Raw genomic sequence first — 25,544 nt, forward strand, 5'->3', positions numbered from 1 at the left:
TCTTGGTGACTAAAAATCAGACCTCAGATCCAAGAAACAGAAAAAGAAGAGAGAGCTGGAAAAACAAGCTATAGGTTTGGTATTTACTATATGCTACTTTCTTCATCTAGGTTATTATATTTAATATTTCCAATAATGCAGTATTGTAGGTATTTTTATTAGTATATGTTTGTGATACATAATAATTACATTCATTGTGGGGACTTGGTACATATACATATTACATCTTAATCATTTTTACTTCCCCTTCCTCCTCTCCTGGCCTTCCCATCATCCCAACCCCATTTCCCTTCCCATCTCTACAAAGTCTACCTCTTTCTTGTCATCTCTCTCTTATTTTGCTCTCTAAATTATTTATATTTTGTGTTTCTCATATAAGAGAATCCGTGAGATATTTAATTTTCCAGGTCTGATTTATTTGACTTTGCATTATGGCCTCAAGATGTATCCATTTTCCTATAAATGACTCAAATTTATCCTTCTGTATGGCTCAGTAGTGCAGTAGGTATTTTTATCTTTAACTTATAAGTAAAGAAACTGAGGCTTATAAAGCTTTAGTATCTTGCCCAATCACCCAGCCAGGAAGTGGCAGAGACAGTATATAAACCTAGCTAGATCTGTTTGATATCAGATCTTCACAGTCTTTACTATGTCAAGGTAGCTCTCAACTTCAGAGACACGTTCTCATAATCTCAAATAACCTTTGATAGAGCTGGCTGTTCAGGCTAACCTCAGGAAAGTACAAGTTTTTAATGTGAGAAATTGGTATGGCTGCCATGGCTAATTAGCACTATATCGCAGGGCAGGTGGTAGTGGAGTGTAGCATTCATGCCATGTGCTTGCCAACATTTGACTGACAAAAACATCATGTTCCCTTGCTCTTGGCTAGAATAATATACACTCACTGTGTTAAAACGACTATCTCATTTTGATCAAAATGTCTTACTGGCTTGACATTCACTGATAGCATGAGAAAGGATGCCTTAAACTTAGGATGGCCTTAATTTTTATTATAACTGGGATTTTTTTTTTTAGTAGAAGGAAGCACTATTAACAATTACACCAGAACAACAGGCATAAACCAGGAAGTACAGGCATCAGGTGGTGAGGTGGAGGAAGGAGGGACATAAAATCATCAAAGATTCAAAAAAGGGGTTGTGAGAAAATTTCTTTTGTCTTAGGTTTGTCCTGCTTCCATCTTAAATCTCTTAGGAGATATTCAACAAATGTCAGGCACTTACTACATCTAAAGCGCTGGGTTTTTATCAGTGAACTGAATAAGCAAGGGAATATAATAAAAAACAGAACCATGATTCCTTATATAGTTTTGGTAACTTATAAATTATAGGATATATACAAGGGGCTTGAGAGCAAAAAAGGGGGATCTGACTTAGTCTGGAGATTGTAGTAAGCTGAAATTGAAAGGATTAGATGACAGCAGCAATATTATTCACATGTGTAGAGGCTCAAAGTGTGACAGGGATCACATTTTTTGACTCTTATCAGATTCAATTCCAGCTCTAGGCCCCCATGTGCCCAGATTAGTAGGAAGTTGACTGTCAGTCCTGAGGGGTAATGGCTTAGGTTTCCCACTAGGACCATATACCATCATCTGGCTCCATATGCCCAAATGGCACCCACTGTGTCCCTAACTTGGGGCCTTTCCATCTTGGCTTGGCTCTGATAAAGGAAGACAAGTCTAATTACTCTGTAAGGCCCATCCAAAGATTCCTTTACTAAGTGTGAACTCTGCAGGTACCATATAACCACTTTCTCAGAAGTTCTATACAAGTTCCTGTTCTGCTTCTTTTGTATTTAATATGCTTATTTAGGGTTAAAATATTTCAAAAATAATTATCCTGGTCCATTTGTAGTATAATGAAAGCATAGCAGTTCAGAAATAAATTGCTATATGATTCTACTTATATGAAGGAGCTAGAGTAGTCAAATTCATAGAGACAGAAAGTGGAATATGGGTTACTGAGTCTGGAGAGAGGAGGAAAATGGGGAGTTATTATTTAATCAGTACAGTTTCAGTCTGGAAAGATAAAGTTTTGTAAATGGATGCTCACAGTGGTGATAGCTGCACAACAATATGAATGCACTTATTGCCACTGACCTATGCACTAAAAGTAGTCACAGTGGTAAATTTTAAGTTATCTATATTTTACCAATGAATTGAGATTTTAGTTTTTTAAATATCAAAATTTTTCACTTTTAGAAGCTTACAATATGCCAACACTTCATTTTTCCACTTTGAACATGAATTTTTTTTTGAACATGAATTTTAAAAAATAAATTCTACATATAGAAGTTACCCATTTAGTTCTTTATCAAGCAATCACAGATTTTCTTAAAACTTACACTAATCATTTCAGTGTTATAATAACCACTAAAGTACAAATCAATTCAAAATAATAAATGAATAGTGGTACATATCACATAATAAATCCCTGAGACAGACTCATGCAAATATCACTACTTACTTTGTTTCTTTCTATGCAGTGAAGTAAATTCAAGTCTGTGGATTCAGCTATCCCACCATGTATGACCAGGATTTTGTTGTCAATGATGGCACCAATTGGGAGCCAGGTGTAGACGTCTTCCAAGGTTTGCAAGATTTTTTTTCCATGTAGCTGTAAATAAGAGCTTATGTAAGTTTTGCTTTTCTGGTAAGTTCAGTTTATTGCATAGTCCTGATGTATGAAAAAAAAGCAATAGTTTTCATGCCACCCAAAGGAAATCAGCCAGGAGCTACTACCCAACTAACATGTATTAATAATGGCTTTTTATTCTGTTTTGTTTTTGCAGTACTGAGGATTGAACCCAGGAGCACTCTACCACTGAGCTACCTCTGCAGCCCTTTTAAATTTTAAGACAAAGTCTTGCTAAGTTTCCCAGGCTGGGCTTGAATTTACAGTCCTCCTGCTTCAGTCTCCCCAGCAGCTGAGAGTACAGGTATGTGCCACCATGCTTAGGTTTTTTTTTAATAACTTTATTATCGAACACACACACATATAAAAATTAAAACCATTCAAAGAAGAACAATAAAAGGGAAAAAAACCTACAATAATATACAGTAGAACTATACAGTAGAACTCAACCAAAACAAAACTGAAAAGCACTTAAACATTTTTCCATATAACTTAAAAAAGCATCTCAAGCATCAACAAGACACCAGAGGATGTGATTTGTTTCAGAAAGATCCCCAACACCAACACTGAACAAATAGTGGTCTGGAAAAAAACTCCAGTTAGCTAGCAGCCTCCACATAAGCCAAGCTTCTCCCTAATTTAAATTTTAATACAGTCATATGACACGCGATGGAAACACAATCCAAGAAATATGTTATTAGCCATTTTATCCGTGTGTATCCTTAATTACACTATCAGTTTCTCACACTAGAGAAAATATTCGGTATCTACACATATGTGTCCTATTTATTTCACTTAAAAGGATGGCCTCAATATGCATCCATTTAGCTATAAATGTCTCTAGTTTCTCATTCTTTATGGCTGAGTAGTACTCAATTTTATTAAAAAACATACACATCTTCTTTATCCAGTTTCCAGTTAATGGGCACTTGGGCTGTTTCCAAGCTTTTGCTATTACGAACGGTGCTGCTATAAACATGGGTGTACATATATGGCTGTGGTATGATTCTTTTAATTCTTTTGGGAAGATACCCAGCAGGGGGATAGCTGGGTCGAATGGGACCTCTAAGTCTAGTTCTTTGAGGGATCTCTATACTGATTTCCACAGTGGTTGCACCAGTCTGCACTCCCACCAACAATGGAGAAGGGTTCCTTTCTCCCCACACCCCCGCCAGCATTTGATATTGGATGATTTCTTAAAAGCAGCCATTCTTTCTGGAGTGAGGTGGAATCTCAGTGTTGTTTTCATCTGCATCTCTCCAATGACCAGCAATGTTGAATATTTTTTCATATATTTATTTGCTTCTTTTACTTCTTTGTCTGAGAAATGTCTGTTCATTTCAGATGCCCATTTTTGAATTGGGTCTTTGAATATGGGGGGTCTGATTTTTTTCAGTTCTTTATATATTCTAGAGAGTAGTCCTTTGTCTAAGGTATAGTTGCTGAAAATTTTTTCCCCCATTGTAGGTTGTCTCTTAGCTCTGTTGGTGGTTTCTCTTGCAGTCCAGAAGCTTTTTAATAAGATAAGATCCCAGTTGTTGATTTTTGTGCAAGTTTCCGTGCCGCTAAGGTTTTGTTCATAAAGTGTTTTCCTATGTCAATGTCTTCAAGAGTTCTACCTAATTTATCTTCCAGCAAGTTTAGTGTTTCTGTTTTAATTTTTAGATCTTTAATCCACTTCAATCTTATTTTAGTGCATGGTTATAGACATAGGTCTAGTTTTAATCTTTGGCAGGTTGAAATTCAATTTTTCCAACACCATTTATTAAATAGGCTATCATTCCTCCAATGAGAGTAGTTGGCTCCTTTGTCAAAGATGAGGTGGGTGAGTATGTCTGGAGTTGTTTCTGCATCTTGTAATCTATTCCACTCATCCTCGGGTCTGTTTCTTTGCCAGTACCATGCTGTTTTTATCACAGAAGCTTTGTAGTATAGTTTCAAGTTGGGGATTGTAATACCCCCAGCCATGCCTCTGTTGGCTAGAACTGCTTTTGCTATTCTAGGTCTCTTCTGGTTCCAAATGAATTTTTGGATTGTTTTCTCTAGTTCTGTGAAATATATTGTTGGAATTTCAATCGGCATTGCATTAAACCTATATAATAGTTTTGGAAGTATGGCCTTTTTCACTATATTGGTTCTTCCTATCCAGGAACAAGGGATGCCTTTCCATTTTCTTATATCCTCCTCAATCTCCTTTTTCAAAGTGCTATAATTTTCAGTGTAGAAGTCTTTTGCTTCCTTTGTTCACGCTTAGCTTTTTATTCTGTAGTTTTGATACTTTGACATCTTGGGGCCTTGCCAAACTGGAGGAGAGATTGCCCCTTCCAGGGCTAATTCCTAAAGATAGTAAATGACTTTCATATGCAAACCAACTAATCAAGAGCAGCACACACCTCCAAGACTTCTTTTATTGGGCTTTCACACTCAGAGCCAATAACTCTTGCCCTAACCATTCCAGGGCCAAGTACTAGACAACTAGGGCAAATCCTTATGCCCCAGAGCAGAGTGACATTATTCAAACTAGTCAATCTTAAACTTTGTGTTTGTTTGGTACCAGGGATCAAACTCAGGACCTTGCACTTGCGAGGCAGGCGGCAGAACCACTGAGCTAAATCCCCACTATTCAATCTTAAACTTGATTGCACTGAGATGCCTTGTCCATTCCCTTACAAGAGAACCACAAAAAAGGCACCTGTCTATGCTTTCCCCTGGCTCCCTCTGCCTTCTAACTGATTCTGGTACTTCCTTTCCTATGTGGTCCCCCCTGTGTGGCATCCAGTGTCTCTTGTTTCTAGGCAACTGTGAATAAAAACCTTCCTTCCTGACAGTCATTTTTACGTCTGCCTGTTTTACCATGCCTGAATAAAACAAATCCTAGGCGGATACCTTTAAAGCAATGGAATACGTTCTAGCTACACTGGAATGGACACAAAAATTACAATAAAAAAAACTTACTTTAGTATATAAAGAAAATATGAGACCCTATCATTGCAAAGGCTTCCTGCTGTGCTTCTATTTTATTAGTATGGATTCTGACTAGTTGAACCCATCACCTTTCCTAAACAACAATTCAGGCTTTGTTGGCTCTTTTTTCTATGTATCAACACCAGAGAACGCACCCAAAACGTATATACCTTACCTTATATTTATTCAAAATTTCTTTTGTGAAGCCATACCTGGAAAAAAAAAAACAGGATTTAAACTATTAATTGTTAGTAACTCCTACTTATGAGTCATGAAAAAAAGGGAGCCCTTGACATGTCACTATCACCAGTACCAGGAACTCAAGAAACTAGACTTCAGTTGCAACTATTACTTACCAAAGTCTTTGCTAGGCATGGTGGGAAAGAACAAAAGCAGCCAATAGCATCCTTCTTACTCCGAAGGAGCTTACAGCTTAATTGGGGAAAGAAAACAGATTTTCATGAAATAATTAGAAGACACAAGAAAGCTGTGGTAGGCGCAGGTTCTGTAAAGGCCGCAAGTTTTTTAAGAGGTGTGCTGTGTGCTGGAGGAAGCTGTGTGGCAAAAGGCTTTTCATTCAGATAGAATTTCTCAGATGTCCTATGTTTTATAGTAAACAATCAAAAAAAAAGACTAAACAAAGATAATGACATAGGTCATGAAATGAACTTATTGAGAGTTTTAATTGTAAGTACTGGGGAATTTTAATGCCTCGCTAGCTAAGGGAGATTTAATGATACAGTTTTTTTTCAATTACTTTTCCTTGCTTTAGGATGATAATATGTATTCTTTTTTTTTTTTTTTTTTTTTTTTTTTTTTTTGGTACCGGGGATCGAACTCGGGTTCTTGGGCTTGCACAGCTGGCAGTGAGACCACTTAGCTAAATCCCCGGCCCATAATATGTATTCTTAATAAGCAACACAGTAAAGTAGGAACACAGAACACCCCAAGTTTTCATGTCCTTTCAGGTTTCTACAATGTAACATTATGTTTTCTGTGATGAAGACCCCTGTGCTCACCAAAAGTATATGTGTTGTCAAATAAATTTGCACCTTGCAGCTTCTTTCTCTGAAACACTAAACACAGTTAACTATACCATTCCTCTGGAAAATGTCTTCTTTTGGATTTTATAACAGTAAAGTAACTTTTGGTTTTCCTCCTACCTTTCTGGCTATTCTGAAGCTCCTTTGCAAATTCTCCTCTACCCCGCCTTAAATGTTGAAACGCCTTTAGATTCTGTCCTAGGCTCTCTCCTCCCTTCACCTTCTCCCTTAGCAATCTCATCCCTGCCCATTCAGGGCTTCAGTTACTGTCTAGTATCAACACCATAGAGCAATACTCCAGGCTGCACTTTGTTTCTGACCTCTGGACACATATACTCAACTGTTTACTGAACAGCACCTCAGATCAGCTTACTCCACATCGAGCTCTGCACTCTCCTTCAGAATGATGTTGTTATACCCCTAACCTCAAGACAGGAACTTGAAGATCATCCTCGATTCCTTCCTCCTTCCAGGCCCTCATATCAAGTTACCGACCCTTCAGTCACCATTGCCTAACGTCCTCTTGAATCTATTTCTTTGTATCTCCATTGCCACTGCACTATTATAAGTGAGAATCTATTATCTATCTCTTTAACTGCTTCCTAACTGACTCACTGGATTACTCTTGTCCTCTCCATACAACTCTTCATGCTACATTTTAAAAACACAAATTATATGATATTCTTTAATGATATTACCTTGCCCATAGAAGTCCAAATTCTTTGTACCATTCAACCCTTTCTTATATCTTTAGCACTATTGGTACCTTCTTATCTCTCATTCTATACTTCTGTATTCTTGGAATTCTTTGAAGTCTAAAATGTCTTGTTCCAAGCTCTAAGTAAGTGATTCCCTCACTGCGCAACAACTCTTTCCCATACTTCTCTCTCGACTGCCTAATTTGCCCTTCAGGTCCTAGGCTAGTCCAATTCTTGTATGGGAAAACTTTCTATCACCCCTCATACAGGGTTGGATGATAAATGTGATAAGTTACACAACTTATCACATTTGAAAACTTGTTCAACACGGTGTTCAACATCACTGGTCATTTGAGAGATGCAAATGAAAACAACCCTGAGATTCCACCTCACCCCAGAAAGAATGGCTGCTATCATGAAATCAACCAATAACAAATGCTGGCGGGGCTGTGGGGAAAGAGGAATCCTGCTATATATAAACTCTTTTTCAAATGGGAAGGGGAACAAGAGATGGTGGGAGTGGGGAGGGAAGGAAGGGCAAAAGGATTTAAAGAAAAAAAGAATTGAAGAAAAAATTGAAATTGATCTTTTGCAAATGGGGAAGGGAAGAAGGGTTGGAGGGAAAGGAAGAGAACAGGACAATAAAAGAATTAAGGGCCGGGGATTTAGCTCAGTGGTTCCGCTGCCTGCCTCGCAAGCACAAGGACCTGAGTTCCATCCCCAGTACCAAAAAAGAAAAAAGAAAAAGAAAAGAATTAAGATGTGTTACGTACATGTACAAATTCCCCATGATGAATGTGATCAGTATGTACTGCAAACATGTACTAATATTTTTAAAAAATAAACTATGTGGGCAGGGGCTGTGTGTCTTTCATTAACTTTTTCTGGTTTTGGTTTTTTGAGACAGTGTTTCATTATGTAGTCCGTGCTGGCCTCCAATGTGGTATCCTCCTGCCTCAGCTTCCCAAGTGTTGAATTATAGGCATGTGCCACCACACCTGGCTTCTTTCTTTAACTATTAAAGACACTAGATAAGTATAATTGGCTAGCTTAAAAAAATGAAAGAATAAATGGCATGCCCAAATAGAAGTATTGAGCTATTTTATATTAATGGGCTTCTGATAATAATTATGGGACTTTTTAAATTCATAGTCTCAGCATTTGCTTTCTCACACATTGAGAATTAGAATGGAAACTCTGTTCCCAGGGTAGGTGTCAAAAGGCCCAAAAGATAAAACTAATTTCAGTTGCTGACCTTTGATCAAGGCACCCAAAATCCCAGGACCAAAGGCATGAAACATGCCATACCTTCTATTGCCCTAGAGCAAATTGATTTCTGTTTTTCTTAAAGTGAGAAATGAAGAGGAGGAGGAGGAGAAAGAAGAGAAAAAGCACATTTGTCACCAACCATGCCTTTCTGAAAAAATTCTTAAGCCATTTAACCAATCTTTATTCCTCAAATCTCTAGTGAGTCAGGTAGTTGAAATGCTATGTTACAGTTATTCTCAAAACTCCTTATGAACAACTGTGCCAGAAGCAAATACCCGGTCATAAAAAATACACACATCAGTGGACAACATGGTTCTCATTTCTGAGACAACATTTGAAGCAAGCCAGAAGAGTAGCAACAGAACAATTCCATCTAAGTCTGTGTGTAGAACCTATCATTCTCCCAAAACTAGCTTAACACACCTACCCAATGTTGGCCTAGGAGCAACAGAAAGAACACTGAAAAAGGGAAAAGGAAGAGCAAGACTGGAAGAAAAGAGAAGAAGGGGGCTTCAGAGAAAATGATACTCAGTTGAAGACTAGGGTGGTGAAAAGGGGTAAGAATTGAGGTCTCCTTGAGATTCCCCTCATTTCTCCTTCTCTACCCTCACCTCTATCTGCTGGGAACTGAAAAAGGCAGCATTTTGCAGAATGGGGAATAAAAGAAGAAATCTGAAGGCTGAGGTTACCTCATATTCATCATAAAATCTTCATGGTTCCCTCTGTTCAAGTGTATGTCCTTGGGGTAGACAAGAAAACTTACAAGCAGGATCATTAGGACCTCTATGGAATTTCTTCCTCTATCTACAAAATCACCATTAAAAAGATATGGGTTGTTCCCTGAAGGGAGACCATTCTGTGGAAGAAGAAAAAGAAAAACAACCAGTTAAAAGAACGTTCCTAAAAAGTAAGGCTTCGTACATAATGTTCCTGTGGATTTGAAGAAGAGACGCCAAGTCAGTTCTTTCGCTGAAAAATCTGCTCTCTTGGTTGAGCCAGTCTCCTTCTTTTAGGGCAGGCAGCTCCTGCAAGGGACCTGCAAGTAAAAGATTCACTTGGAAAAGCAAGATCCCAGGGAGGAAAGGGCTTGGTATTCTGTCCATCGTCTACTATGAGTTTTCTCTAAAAGGAGTTGATCTTTGTGCTATCAAAAATGCCTGCTCTCATCTCTTCCTTTTCTCCTGAAGAGGGAAACTTCTATCCAAGAAGAATACTAAACTAAGAAGCAGAAATTGTTTGCTCCCAGGGGCCCAATATTTAACTTCTCTCGGTTGCAATTCCCTCAATTTGCAAGCAAAAGGAAGATGATACCATATCCCTGTGGATCTCCTGTGAGCATGGACATGAAAGTATCCAGGCAAGAGGAAGGTGTACATGAGGTGTGAGCAAGGCAGATACTCCAGTGGACACAGATGCAACCACTCCTGGTGGCTACAGCTGGCACATATTCTGGCTGATTGCTGGCTGGGCCATAATAGTTGTTAGACATTTTGAATACCACTCCTGAGCATGAGCTATTTTTAAAGGCAATGTTAGCATGAAAAGCAGCTGAGCAGAGGACAAAGGACCGGATTTATAATAGCTATCATTTAGTCCTATATTACAAAATTCTAGAGACAAAAGAAGTATATGTACCATGGTTACATTTTCTGTATCATGCTAAGGATACTGGATATCCTGGAATATATATCCTGATAAGGAAATGGCTGAGTGCATTTCTGTTGCATAGTAAGATAAATCCTGCCTTTAAAAACATATTGTCTTAAAAAATATATTGTCTTAAAAATATATTACAAAGAAAAAAGTAAATTACTCATATATCAAAAAGAAATATTTTCCTTCAAAAATTTATCTTCTGGAAATATTATGAATATTACTATTAATTAATATTTAATATATATTCTAGTTATATCAATCCTTTTCAAACTATTTTAAATTTATTTGTTAGATTTCAAACTACATAAGGTTTTATTACTTTATACTTATCCTCCTGTTCACATACATTTTAAATTGTTCATAGCAATATAATGAAAAGAGTTGAAAACTATAACACAAGTTATAACACATAATTTAGGGATTCCAGAAATCATTTATGCAGTGTAATATGTTCTGAAAATAAGTGGAAACAAACAAGCAGTGGCAGAGTGTAATAAGAAGACTAATATTCTAGTCTAGCTCCACTTACTACTCAGGTGTTCTTGGACCAGTTATTTAATCTTTTCATTTATAAAATGGGGATGATGATTTTTTTTCATTAAGTTTACTGGTACATTTTAGGTATACAATACAGTTACATTCATCATTGGGATCTTGTACCTTTACATGATGTATCTTGGTTCTTATTTTTTCCCCCTTCCCCTGCCCTCCCTTCACCCCCTCCACCCCTCCCTATTTACAAAGACTTTCTTTCCATTTATTCCTTTTCTCATATTTTTTCTTTTTCCTTCTTTCCTTTCCCCTACCCTTCCCACTTCCTCTACTCCTTTAGACCTTTTCTTCCTATTTCACATTGTCAATTATACCATTTGAACCTTATTTACACTTTTAGTTTTTCACACCAGAGAAATTATTCGGTATTTACACATGTGTGAGTGGTGCAGCCACTGTGGAAATCAGTATGGAGATACTTCAAAAAACTGGGATTAGAAGTCCCATTTGACCCAGCTATTGCTCTGCTGGGTATCTTTCCAAAAGAATTAAAAGAATCATACCACAGTGATGTACGCGCACCCATGTTTGTAGCAGCACAGTTTATAATAGCTAAAGCTTGGAAATAGTACAAATGCCCATCAACTGGAGACTGGATAAAGAAGATGTGATTTTTCCATAAAATGGAGTACTACTCAGCCATAAAGAATGAGAAACTAGAGACATTTATAGCTAAATGGATGCACATTGAGGCCATACTCTTAAGTGGAATAAATAGGGATGATGACTTTTACACTTACTATGGAATTTCAAAATATGAAACTCAGGCCAGGGATTTAGCTCAGTGGTTTTGCTGCCTGCTGCGTAAGCTCAAGGACCCGAGTTCGATCCCCAGTACCAAAAAAAATATGAAACTTAAATGAGATTATGTTTATAAAATCACATAAAAAATAAGGCACCATATAAATTATGAGATTCCTTTCAACATGACTTCCATCCTATTTCTAATTTTAAGATTTCATCATTTTACATTTTCTTAATATATTAATTTGCATAACTTCACTCATGTAAGACTTAGTGTAACCAATTACAAAAATATAGGCTACTGGTCATTCATCAAAACCAAAAATAGAAGGATTTGGCATCTCTGAAACTCTTCCTTCCTGAAGCCTTCAGCTGGCTGAGATAAGTAGCTGGAGGAGCAGGAAAAGTGAGAGGCTGCTAATTCTGTTGGGGTGTCCAGGCTCTGAAGGCGGCTGGAGGAACAGCATCAGAGAGCCCTGGGGTGAAAACATAAAAGGGCTAAGGACTATGGATGCCTTGGCTAAGGGGTGACTCCACCTCAGAGCATGGGAGTGATCCTGGTGGTAAGTGTGTTAGAGAGGTGAGAAGGAGAGGGAGCACCTGGGCATGCACTGTGTGAACAAACAAGCCTGTTTATTTTCACCCAGGGTGCACATGGGCTGAGTCAAATGGGAAGAGGAAGAGTTGCTGTTCTGAGGAATTTGTGGGGCAGAGATAGTGTGGCCTCCATCCGCTGATCCAGGTGTGGCGCAGATGTACTCAGACTTCCTGGAACGGAAGGGTTGGGGCATGGTGTTCTGCAACATTGTTTCCAACAGGCACAAACATTTGAACATGGTGGTCTGTAACAGCCTTTCCCTCCAGGCATGACAGGAAAGGAGGGGTAAAACATTGGCTCTTACTCAAAGAAGTGCAGGGGAGCTTCTTCCACATACCAAAAGCCAAAAGAACATGAACACTTACGTTTAGGGGCATGTAGGAATATACAGGCTTCCTTTCACATTCTTGATGCAGGAGTACAAAGTGTTGTTCCTCTAACTGTGGAGAGGCTTAAGCTAGCTTAAGCAGAAAATAGAAAGTGGAAATAAGCTAGTGCTTAAAAGAATCCAGCAACTAGAGAGAGGGAGACCAATCAGATGTGCTAAAAGCAGATGGCCTCTAATGAAACAGGCTTGCTGGAGGAGACAAAGGACAATTTTATTTTTTACAAAATAATAAGAGAAGCATAAAATAAAGAATAATAGGTTAAAAATTCTTGGCATTCAACCATCCTCACTGGAGGAAAGATAGCCTCTTTAATAAATGGTGCTGGAAAAACTGGGTTTCAACTTGCCAAAGATTAAAACTAGACCCCTATCTTTCACCATGCACTAAAGTAAAATCAAAATGGATGAAAGATCTAAATATTAAAACAGAAACACTAAGAGAAGCTGAGCCAGTCCCAGCACCCGGAAGGAAGCTTCCCCGCTGCCATCCCAGGCTCCTCGGGCAGAGAAGCTCAGCCGGCCCCACCACCCAGAAGGAAGCTCCCCACCTCCATCCCAGGCTCCTAGGGCAGAGAAGGTGAGGCAGTCCCAGCACCCAGAAGGAAGCTCCCTGCCTCCATCCCAGGCTCCTAGGGCAGAGAAGGTGAGCCAGTTCCAGCACCTGGAAGGAAACTCCCCACCTCCGTCCCAGGCTCCTAGGGCAGAGAAGCTCAGTTGGTCCCAGCACCTGGAAGGAAGCTCCCCGACTGCCATCCCAAGATCCTAGGGCAGAGAAGGTGAGCCAGTCCCGGCACCTGGAAGGAAGCTCCCCTACTGCCATCCCAAGCTCCTAGGGCAGAGAAGCTCAGCCGGTCCCAGAACCTGGAAGGAAGTTCCCCCGCTGCCATCCTAAGCTCCTAGGGCAGAGAAGGTGAGCCGCATGGGCAGGAAAAGCACCTTTCCACCCTGTGGAAATGAGAAAACACATAAACAAGCCTCAAAAACAGACTTCCAGATCACCGACAGCAACCCCAAAGGGAAACGAGATGGAACAATCAGATACTTAACCACCTGGACTCTCTGAACTGGCAACAAAAGAGGATCTGGGAAAAATGAAATCAGAAATAATTACTCAGATAACAGTAAAGATTTTTCTCATGGTGCAAGACATGATTAATAAATCTAGAGAGGACACAGATAAAAAAATAGAGGATCTGAGGAACATGATGGAATCCCAACATAGGAAACAAATGGAATCCATAAAACAGATACAAACAGATTTCCAGGAGATTAAAAACTCCATCGAAAGTCTGCGCAGCAGAATGAACCAATGTGAGGACAGAATTTCAGATATAGAAGATAAGATTGCAATTAGTGAGGAGGAAAAGAAAAATTGTTTTAAAATTGTAAGGGAACATGAGAAATCAATCCAGCGGCTGCTAGATGATGCAAAGAAGAATAACATAAGACTGACTGGAGTCAATGAAGAAAGAGGAGAGAGTGCAGATGACATAAAAAAACTGTTCACAGAGGTGATGGCAGAAAACTTCCCAAGCAGGGGAAAAGAACTTGACATACAGATAAGTGAGGCATATAGGACTCCAAATAGCCTTAATCAAAAAAAATCTACACATAGGCATATAATAGTTAGGATTCCAGAAATCTAACAGAAGAACAAAATTCTCCAAGCAGTGAGAGGAAAGAAACAAATCACCTACAAAGGAAAGCCCATCAGAATTACAGCAGACTTCTCAATGCAAACCCTCAAGCCAAGAAGAGCTTGGAGTGATGTATTTCAAGCCCTAAAGGAAAACAGCCTCCAACCCAGATTGATGTACCCTGCAAAACTATCTTTCAAAATTGATGGAGAAATAAGATACTTTCATGATAAAGAGCACCTCAGGAACTTCATGAATACCAAACCGGCACTCCAAAAATTTTAGACAATACCCTAGGAAAAGACAATGAGGATCACAACCCCAGGAAACCCAGCAGAATGAATCCATTGGGTGTGACAAATTAAACGCAAAGGGGGAGAATCCAACAAAAAGAAAAAGTCATGACAAGGCTTTTAAAACTTTTGACTTCATCTCCCTAATGAGTGTATAAATCAATCTTATTATTGTACTGATTAGTATTTTGCTGATTCTAGAGTTGCACACCATTCCTTGTGCTATACTGGCTATTTATCATCTTCTTATGTCTACTTTTTAATTGGGTTGTCTATTAATGAGCTCTAAGGATTCTTCATATATTCTGGTCATAGGTTATATGCATTGTAAATATGGTCTGTTTAAGGACTACTTTTCATTTTAATGATGTCATTTAAAGTTCTAAATTTTGATGGAATCTCATTTATCAATTTTTTTCTTTTATACATCATGTTTTTTGTGTCCTAGGTAGTTCTTGCCTACCCTGAATTCATAAATATTTTCCCTTATAATTTCTTCTTAAATTTTTATACTTTTAGGCTTTCTTATTTAGGTTCATAGATCCCTTCAAGTTATTTTCATGTATGGAAAAAAAGGGTTGAGGTTAATTTTTTATATATGGATACCAGGTGTTCTAGTGCCGTTTGCTGAAAACCCTATCTCTTCCTCGGCTCTTGAATTGAGTTTATATTCTATAAAATGCTAATGTTAAATAATCTTCAAAACTCAGTGGACCATATATGTGTGGTTCTATTTCTAGATTCTCTGTTTTATTCAAATGATCTATATGTCTTTCCTTACACAAACACTGCCTTGATTACTGTAGCTTTAGAAGAAGTCTTAAAATTAGGTACTAAACGTCTTCCAACACTGTTTTTGTTTTTGTTTTTAACTTTTCTAGGTCCTTTGTACTCCTACATAACTTTTAAATTTCAATATCCAATTCTTCCTTTATAGCAAGTATACACAGACCTGAATTTTTATATATACCTTGTGTTTTCTAATCCTGCTAAATTCAAGTACAAGTTCTAAGGGCTCCTAGAGATTTCTTAGTATTTTCTCTGTAGATGATCATTTCATCTACATATAAAGATTTTACTTCTGCTGTGCCAATCCTATCCTAGTTGTGTCATTTTATTGCCAGACTATTTTGGTGGGGACTAGGTTGCAAAGTTTAATGGACAGATGAAGAGTAAGCATATCTGCCCTTGTTCCCCACCTTAAGGAGAAATCATTGTATCTTCTCCATTCATATAAGGTGTTCTTGCTGGAAGTATGGAGTACATGTCTTTAATCCGTTGACAAGTTTCTGTTCTACTTCTAGTCTCCTGATAGCTTTTACCATGAACAGCTGTAGAATTTAGTCCAATACTTTTTCTCTAACTAGTGACAGGATCATATGGCTTTTTCCTTTCCTCTGTTAAAATGATGACTTTTGGGGGTGGATCTTCCAATGCTGAACCAACACTGCCATCCGTACAACAAAACCACTTTCTACATCCTGCCAGATCTGACTTCTAATAGTTTGTTTTGTTAAACAAATTTCTATCTATGTTCATACTTTTTTCTTCTATTATCTTTATCCAGTTTTAGGATTAGCACAATGTTGATTTCCTAAAATGAGGGGAGAAGTGTTCCTTCTTTTTTCTGCTTTAATTGTCTGATATAATTTATCATTTAAAATGTGTATGAGCCTGCTGTTGTCATATAGGTAGGTTTTCAAGCTAGGAATATACTTTCTTTAATAGGTGCTATTCAAATTTTATATTTCCTCCAGAGTTAGTTTCATTAATTTGTCTTCCAAGGTACTTCTTAGAAGTTGTCAAATTTATTTCAAAAAAGATTTTTGTAATATGCTTTGTATATCCTTTTAAATTCTGTAAAATCTGTGGTAATGTCTCCTAGATCTTAATATTGTAATGTTAAAAATGTATAACTGATATTGTGTAACAGGAAGAAAAGGTCTAAAGGTGCAGGGGAAGTGGGAGGGGTAGGGGAAGGGAAAAAAGGGAAAGGAAAAAACATGAGAAGAGGAAAAAAAATGGAAACAAGGTCTTTGCAAATAGGGAAGGGTGGAGGGGGTGAAGGGAGGGCAGGAGAAGGGGAAAAAAATAAGAACCAAGAGACTCATGTAATGGTACAAGATCCCAATGATGAATGTAACTGTATTTTATACCTAAAATTACCAATAAAGTTAATGGGGGAAAAAAATAAAACAGAAACACTAAACTTGCTGAAACATAAGTTAGGTAGAACTCTTGAAGACACTGGCATAGGAAAAAACTTTATGAACAAATCCTCAGTAGCATGGGAACTAGCACAAAGAATCAACAACTGGGATCTCATCTCATTAAAAAGCTTCTGCACTGGAAGAGAAACCACCAACAGAGCTAACACTCAACCTACAATGTGGGAAAAAAATTTTACCAGCTGTTCCTCAGACAAAAGTCTACCATCTAGAATATATAAAGAACTCAAAAAAATCACACCCCCCAAATACAAAGACCCAATTCAAAAATGGACATCTGAAATGAACAAACATTTCTCAGAAAAAGAAGTAAAAGCAGCAAATAAACATGAAAAAATATTCAACATCACTGGATATTCAAGAGATGCAGATGAAAACAACACTGAGATTCCACCTCACCCAAGTAAGAATGGTTGCCATCAAGAAATCAACCAATAACAAATGCTGGTGGGGTTGTGGGGAGAAAGGAACCTTTCTCCATTGTTGGTGGGAGTGCAGACTGTTGCCACCACTGTGGAAATCAATATGGAGATACCTCAAACAACTAGTATTAGAAGTCCCATTTGACCCAGCTATTCCTCTTCTGGGTATCTTCCCAAAAGAATTAAAAAGCATCATACCACAGTGATATATGTTCACCCATGTTTATAGCAGCACAGTTCGTAATACCTAAAACTTGGAAATAGCCCAAATGCCCATCAACTGGAGATTGGATAAAGATGTGATTTTTTTTTTATAAAATGGAGTACTACTCAGCCATAAAGAATGAGAAACTAGAGACATTTATAGCTAAGTGGATGCACATTGAGGCCATCCTCTTAAGTGAAATAAATAGGACACACATGTGTAAGTACCAAATAGTTTCTCTGGTGTGAAAAACTAAAACTGTAAATAAGGATCAAAATGTATAATTGATATTATGAAACAGGACGAAAAGGTCTAAAGGAATAGGGGAAGTAGGAGGGGTAAGGGAAAGAAAAGAAGGGAAAAGAAAAAATATGAGAAAAGGAAAAAAATGGAAACAAAGTCTTTGTAAATAGGGAAGGGTGGAGGGGGTGAAGGGAGGGCAGGGAAATGGGGAAAAAATAAGAACCAAGATACATCATGTAAAGGTACAAGATCCCAATGATGAATGTAACTATTGTATACCTAAAATGTACCAATAAACTTAATGAAAAAAATTCTTGGCATTAAAATATGCCCTTCAATCTGGGAATAGTGGCATACACCTATAATCCCAGGTACTCAGGAGCCTAAGGCAGAAAAATTGCAGGTTCAAGGCCAGCATGGGTAACTTGGTGAGATACTGTCTCAAAATTTAAAAATAAAGTGAGAGGGTGGTTGGGGATGTGCTCAGTGGTAGAGCACTTGCCTAGCACAGGTTTAATCACCAGTACCACACACACACACACACACACACACACACACACAAGAATGAGATTAAAATTTAAAATATCAATGGATTAGTGCTAACTAAAAGAATGGTTGAAGGATATGGATGTGAACAAGGCACCTTGCGATATATAAATCAATATACCACAGAACTTGCATTTAAGTACTAAGCAAGGATTGCAGAAATAGAAGAGGAAATTATTTAAATTTACAAATATACTAAATTATTCAGATTGAATAGATAGGAATTAATAATGGTCAAGACCTAAAAATGTGGCATAAACAATAGCTTAGATGTGCAGGAGAGGCAAGGAAAGAAAAGTAAAATTCTCTACAGATTTTATCTGCATGAGGGCCATGGAAAGTGTGAAAATAGTTATCTTACTGGGAGAATGAGAGGATTGTGGTAGAAGAATAAAGTTATAGCTATTTAAGAAATACACAAACACATTAGTTAATAGAAATGTCAGGAATGGAGAGATCATTACTAGTGAAAAGAAAAGCACAATAAAAATGACAAATACAATAAAAAAAGAACACTTCAAGCTGGGCAACACTGGCATGCACCAGTAATCCTAGCTACTTAAAGGGTGGGGCAGGAAGACTAGCAGTTCAAGGTCAGCCTAGGCAACATAGCAAGACCTTGTCCCAAAAAGGAGGAAAAGAAAAAAGAGAAAAATAAAAGAAAGAGAGAAAGGAAGGAAGTAAAAGAAGAGAAAACTTCACCAAAACATAAAAAAAAAAGATGACTCGAAGTAAATAGTAAAGTAGATGACAAGAAAAAAATTTTCAATACACCTGTTGTTATACTAAGTTTGAATGGATTAAATTCTCCTATTATATCACCAAGATCACCAGAATGTATTAAAACACAAAAATTAGGTTCATACAAGAAAAAAGTAATGAAGTACATTTTTAAAAGTAATTTATCTAAAAAACAAGACAAATGCAACAAAGAAAAAGCAAAAGCGGAAATCTTAATACTAGATAAAGTGGAATTCAAAATTAGAGCATTAAATAGCATCACAAAGCAACAATAAGTCATAATGAAAGGCACTTTATGAAGAAGTTACAATTCATGTATCTGTCAATATACAAAAGAACAACTTTGTGCTTCAGATATTTACTATAAATGCAAGCAGAAATGTTTAAAATACAAACATAGTGAATTATTCAAATTGAATTGTTGTTGGGCCGGGGATTTAGCTCAGTGGCACTGTGCCTGCCTTGTAAGTCCAAGGTCCTGAGTTTGATCCCTGGTACCAAAAAAAAAAAAATTGAATTGTTGTTTTACAATAATATCCATAAATTCTTTGACATTAACTTTAAACAGTGAGGGCTAATTTGCCTCCTCCTGAGTGTGAGTTGGACTTAGTGACTTGCTTCTAATGAGTAGAAGATAAAAACAACAGAAGTGATGATGTGCAAGCTCAGAAAATAAGTCATAAAAGACACCTCCGCTTCCTGACTGCTCTCTCTTTTGGATCACTCACTCTGGGGAAGGCCAAATACTATGTCATGAGACTACACAGGGAGCACTATGGAGAGGCCCATAGCTTAGGGAGGAGCTGATATGTTATGCCTCAAGCCATGTGAATTCCCACCACAGAAACTGGTCCTCCCGCTCCAGTCAACCTTTCAGATAAGCACTGCCTGGCCAGTTGTTTGACTACCACTCCATGACCCTGAGCCTGAGCTACACAGCTAAGCTGCACCCAAATTTCTGACCCACAGAAACTAAGATACTAAATGCTGCTGTTTTTTCATGAGGGTGGCTCATTACATAACAACATATAATATGCATATTTAGAGAGACATAATACAAAAATACAGAAAACTCAATATGCAATCAATAAACAACTTAATAGATATATGAAGAACTTCACAAATAGAGAATATAATTTATTTTTCATTTGCCCCTGGAGTGAGAAAATGAACCTTATACTTGACTTTAAAGAAATCTTTAACAAATAATAAAATATGATTAGGAAAAATTCTCACTGCTTGAATTAAGATTCTTGGAAATTAACAACAGTAGTTCTGATAAGCACTGCCTCAAAATGAAAATTAAAAGCAAAACTGCAAGTTCTACAGAAGGCTCAGTTAAAGCTAAAATCAGAAAAGATGTATAGCTATAAATGCTTTCATTAGTAAGGAAGATACACATGAGAGATTGATTCATCCTAAGAAATTAGAAAAAGAATAATAAAGACAATCAAAAATAAAAACTGAAATTTAAAAAAGACAAGAAACAAAAAAGATATATAATTTCAAAAATTATTTCTTTGATCATCTCAATAGACACAGAAAAAAGCTTTGGAAAAAATCCAACATCCATTCATGATAAAAACACTGAAGAAAATAAATATAAAAGGACCTTATCTCAATCTGATAAAAGCCATTTACAACAAGTCTACTGCCAACATCTTATTAAATAGGGAAAAACTGAAAGCTTTCCCTGTAAAATCAGGAACAAGAGCTGGGCAGAGGGGCACACACCTGTAATTCTAGCCCTCTGGAAAACAAGGCAGGAGGATTGCCACAAGTTCGAGGCCAACTACACAGTGAGTTCAAGGCCAGCAAGAACTATGTAGCAAGACTCTGTCTAAAAAAAAAAAAAAAGAAAAGAAAAGAAAGAAAGAAAGAAAGAAAAGAAAAAAAATAGAAGGGGAAAATGGTGGGGTGGGGTGGCAATCAGCAGCAAAGTTCAGCCTCCCCAAGATCTGGAATCCAGGCACTAGAAAATAACAACTTGCCAAAGAAAAAAAGAGAAAGAGATTGCCATCAAATGGAAAGGAACTGACAAGAAAAATTAGAAGCTACAGAGAAGTTGGCAAGATGGTCCACAACACAGAAAAAAGATAAAAACAATCAGGACTCTCTCCCCAGCTCCTGGCTCAGGGGAAGGAGACCTGGATCCTCAAAAGCACAGAATAGATGTTACCCTTCCATAGTCCCTGGCTGAGAGACAGCCACAAGAGACAGTCATGGAAGAGAGCAGGCTACGTTTTAGTCCTTATTTACACTTTCAGTTTCTCACACCAGAGAAACTATTCGGCATTTACACATGTGTGTCCTATTTATTTCACTTAAGAGTATCGCCTCAATGAGCATCCATTTAGCTATAAATGTCTCTAATTTCTCATTTTTTATGGCTGAGTAGCACTCCATTTTATTAAAAAACCACATTTTTTTATCCAGTCTCCAGTTGATGGGTATTTGGGCTGTTTCCAAGTTTTAGCTATTACAAACTGTGCTGCTATGAACATGGGTGCACATATATCACTGTGGTAATAGATAATGTGAAATAGGAAGAAAAGGGGCAAAGGGGAAGGAAGTGGGAGGGATAGGGGAAAGGAAAGAAGGGAATGGGATTAATATGAGAAAATGGAAAAATAGGAACAAAATCTTTGTAAATAGGGCGGAATGGAGGGGTTGAAGGGAGGGCTGGGCAAGGGTGAAAAATAAGAACCAAGAGAGACTATGGAAAGGTGCAAACTTCCAATGATGAATGTCATTATATTGTATACCTAAAATGTACCAATGATTAGAATGAATAATTGATAATGTAAAATAGGACGAAAAGGTCCAAAGGGGTAGGGGTAGTAGGAGGGGCAGGGGAAAGGAAAAATGATGAGAAATGGAAAAAATGGAAATAAAGTCTTTGTAAATAGGGAAGGGTGGAGCGGGTGAAGGGAGGGCTAGGAATGGGGAAAAAATAAGAACCAAGATGCATCATGTAAAGGTACAAGTTCCCAATGAGAAAGGTAAATGTGTTGTATACCTAAAATGTACCAATAAAAAAATTTAAGAAAAAAAAAGTGAAAAATAAAAGGAAAAACAAAAAAAGAGAGAGCAGGCTAGAAAGAGATTCCTTGAGAAGTCTAAGATCAGGCTGAGAAGAACAAGGCCCTGCCTCCAGGGGTGAGAAGCCAAGTCCAATTTAAGTTGCTTTCAGAAATGGCTTGGTATGAAAGTGCCAGCATTAAGTACTTGAACCTTGCCCTACTGCCTACATCCAGCATAGATCTGAGGCCTGATTGCCTTACCTATCTACCAACCCGAGCAAAGATGTGTCTCAGCATGGACACTGCCACAGCCAAGGGTAAACAGAAGGGTCCCTAGAATAGGAGGCACGTCACAAACCCACAGACCTTAGGGCTAGGTGGAGAAAACTGTGACTTGATGGACTCCAAAACTGTGGATCCTGGAAGAAAACCACTCATTCAAAAACACAGAGAAGTAGGGGAAAGCAAAGAAGGGAAAGGAATAAATATGCGAAAAGGAAAAAATGAAAGAAAGTCTTTGTAAATAGGGAAGGGTGGAGGGGTTGCCAGGAGGGCAGGGGAATGGGGAAAAAATAAGAACCAAGATACATCATGTAAAGGTACAATTCCCAATGATGAATGTCATATTGTATACCTAAAATGTACCAAGAAACTTAGTGGAAAAAAAACAGAGAAAAATTTTTTTTCTGATTTTAGACTCATCTTTCTTCTTCCTTTCTTTTTCTTCTCTTTCCTTTCTTCTCCACAGATTTATTGTGGTCTGAGGATATTTTTTATCCTTTTTTTCTTTCCTGATTTTCTTACTCTTTTTAAAAAATTTTTCTTCTTTTTCCTTTTAATTTTTCTATATTTATTCTCTGTATTATCTTTTTTCTTCACTTTTTAATATTCTATTTCTAGTTTTTTCTGTTTTCCTTTATTCTATAACTATCCTTCTACTTAATAGGGTTCTTTGTCTTTTCTCTTCTTTTCATCTCACACTGTTTAATTTTTCCAAATGTTTTTCAGTCTCCTATATCTTTTTTTTTTTTTTTTTGGTACCAGGGATCGAACTCAGGACCTTGTGCTTGAAAGGCAGGCGGCGGAACCACTGAGCTAAATCCCTGGCCCTTCCTATATCTTTAATAGTAGCTTGATTACACTTTCAGTGGACAGTTAACTCTATGTTACTAATGCTGAATTCTTTTCTATCATTAGTGGAGGTATGGTTGTCACATTTACTAGATATCTGCTGTATGTCAATATTTGATTTGTTTTAGTGTTTATACCATAATTATAAATTTCTTTTCTAAGGTTAGGGGTGGTACATTAATAGTTCTTATGGTATGTCAATATCCAGTTTGTCTTGGATGATATTACTGGGCTTATTTACTGAACACTTCCAGGGTTGCATAGTTGTTGCTATCAGAAGGTTTTCTCTATATGCCAATACCCCAATTACCTTTGTTACATTAACAATACTATGGTCCATCTCTGGAGAACTGGGTGCTGGGCCAATTACACTGTATTCTCCCTTCCCAAATTAAGAGAGGTGGTCATATCTTGGGACAGAGAAAAAGAACTATAGTTAGCCATGCTCTGAGTGCATCACTGAAAAGCAGACTAAAGAGATCTCCATACTAGCAACCAAGTCTTTCCACTATAAATGACCACAAATCTAAGCACAAAAGAAACAGACAACAACAAAAACAATAGAAACCAGAGAAAACAAGGCAACAGACTGCCTCCTCAAACTCCCAATTCCCCCAAAGCCAATTCATGGGGCGTCGAGGAGGAGGACAGTAAAATCCACACAGCCAAATTATTTTTAAAAATAACAGAGGAGATTTAAAAAAACAGATCAAAAAGATGCTCAGCAGGCTCACAAAGACATAATTAAACAGAAAATGGATGTAATAAACAAAATGATCAGGCAGCTTACAGAAGATACTAATAAAAGCTAGCTGAGCTAAACAAAAAGATATAAAACATGAATGAGCAGTTTAGCAAAGAGTTTGAGTCCATGGGAAGGCCCTAAACAGAAATCCAGATTTAAAATTCTATGGAGAGTATGGGGACCAGAAGCGATCATTGTGAGAACAGAATATCAGAGTTAGAAGATAGGGATGCTTCAAAGACAAATTACTCAGAGATACCTTAAAAGCATGAAGACAACTGGGCTGGGGATTTAGCTCAGTGGCACTGCGCCTGCCTTGCTGGCTCAAGGTCCTGTGTTCAATCCCTGGTACCAAAAAAAAAACAAAAACAACAACTGAATTCAATTGCTGTTAGATGACACAAGATTAATCTAAGATTCATTGGAATTAATGAAAAATCAGAACACAACACAAAAGGTTTTAAAAACCTGTTTACAGAAATAATAGCAGAGGGCCGGCAATGTAGCTCAGTGATGCCATGCCTGCCTGGCAAGTTCAAGGTTCTGAGTTTGATTTCCAGTATGGAAAAAAAAAAAGCAGAAAACTTACCAAATATAGGGAATGAATTACACAGTTAAGTGAAGCATATAGAACCCCAAATAGCCATGATCAAAAGAGAACCTCTCCACATCACATCATAGTCAAAATCCCAGAAGTCCAACACAGGAACAGATCTTAAAAGCTGTTAGAGAAATGAGAAATTAGAGACATTTACAGCTAAATGGATGCACATAGAGGTGATACTCTTAAGTGAAATAAATAGGACACATATGTGTAAATACCAAATAGTTTCTCTGGTGTGAGAAACAAAGTGTAAATAAGAATCAAAAGGCATAATAGATAATGTGAAATAGGAAGAAAAGGTCCAAAGGGGAAAGGGAAGTGAGAAGGATTGGGGAAAGGAAAGAAGGGGAATGGAATTAATATGAGAAAAGAAAAAAATGGAAACAAAGTCTTTATAAATAGGTAGGGGGGTTAAAGGGAGGGCAGAGGAATGGGGAAAAATAAGAACCAGGATATATTATGTAAAGGTACAAATTTCCAATGATGAAAGTCATATTGTATACCTAAAATGTACCAATAAAATTAATTTTAAAAAGCTGTTAAAGAAAAGTAACAAATCATTCATAAAGGTAAACTCATCAAAATTACAGCAGACTGCTCAACACAAACTTTAAAGGACAGGAGAACATGGAGTGAAATGGTTCAAGCCCTAAAAGATAATAACTTCCAACTTAGGCTTACATATCCTGCAAAACATTCAAAATTGATGAAGAAATGAGGAAATTGCATGACAAAGAGTACTTCAAGAAATACATAACCACCAAACCAACACTCCAAAAAATTCTCAATGATATTCTAGAAAGAGACAATGAAGCCAGCAACGCCAAAACAATCTAATAGAATGAATACATTAGGCAGGATGATCGGTTAAGCATAAAGGAGAAAAAAAAAGTAAATCATTAACAAGAAAACAATGCAATGACAAGAATAAGTCAATATCTTTCAGTAATAACTCTTGATTATACAATCAAAAGACACAGATTGGCAAAATGGATCATGAAACAAAACCCAACAGTACACAGTACATTAAGTCCCCAAAGGTTTGAAAGTCAGATTCGTTCATAAGTCCGACAAAGTGAGTCTTATACACCTTTGACAAAAATGTATAATGAAAAGCTTTTCCTGTTGCTTCTGGACATCCTGGGCTCTGATTGAGTATT

At 37.4% G+C, this 25,544-nt stretch overlaps 1 protein-coding gene across 8 annotated transcripts in view; it reads right to left on the bottom strand.

Annotated features, from left to right (window-relative positions):
• Ppef1 (protein phosphatase with EF-hand domain 1) overlaps positions 1-25,544 on the bottom strand; it is a 146,023-nt gene that overhangs the window by 22,777 nt on the left and 97,702 nt on the right. For all 8 annotated transcript variants that reach the window (XM_087193672.1, XM_021245366.2, XM_087193675.1 and 5 more), the window contains 3 exons: positions 9,318-9,484; positions 5,794-5,830; positions 2,487-2,636 (listed from right to left, as the gene is read on the bottom strand). In XM_087193672.1, coding sequence (XP_087049798.1) covers positions 2,487-2,636; positions 5,794-5,830; positions 9,318-9,484 — 354 coding nt within the window. The remainder of the gene's footprint in view (positions 1-2,486; positions 2,637-5,793; positions 5,831-9,317; positions 9,485-25,544) is intronic.

Source organism: Heterocephalus glaber, unplaced genomic scaffold, assembly GCF_053883595.1.
Source record: "Heterocephalus glaber isolate CG9 unplaced genomic scaffold, H.glaber_assembly_v1.0 deba00001594, whole genome shotgun sequence".
NCBI lineage: Eukaryota > Metazoa > Chordata > Mammalia > Rodentia > Bathyergidae > Heterocephalus > Heterocephalus glaber.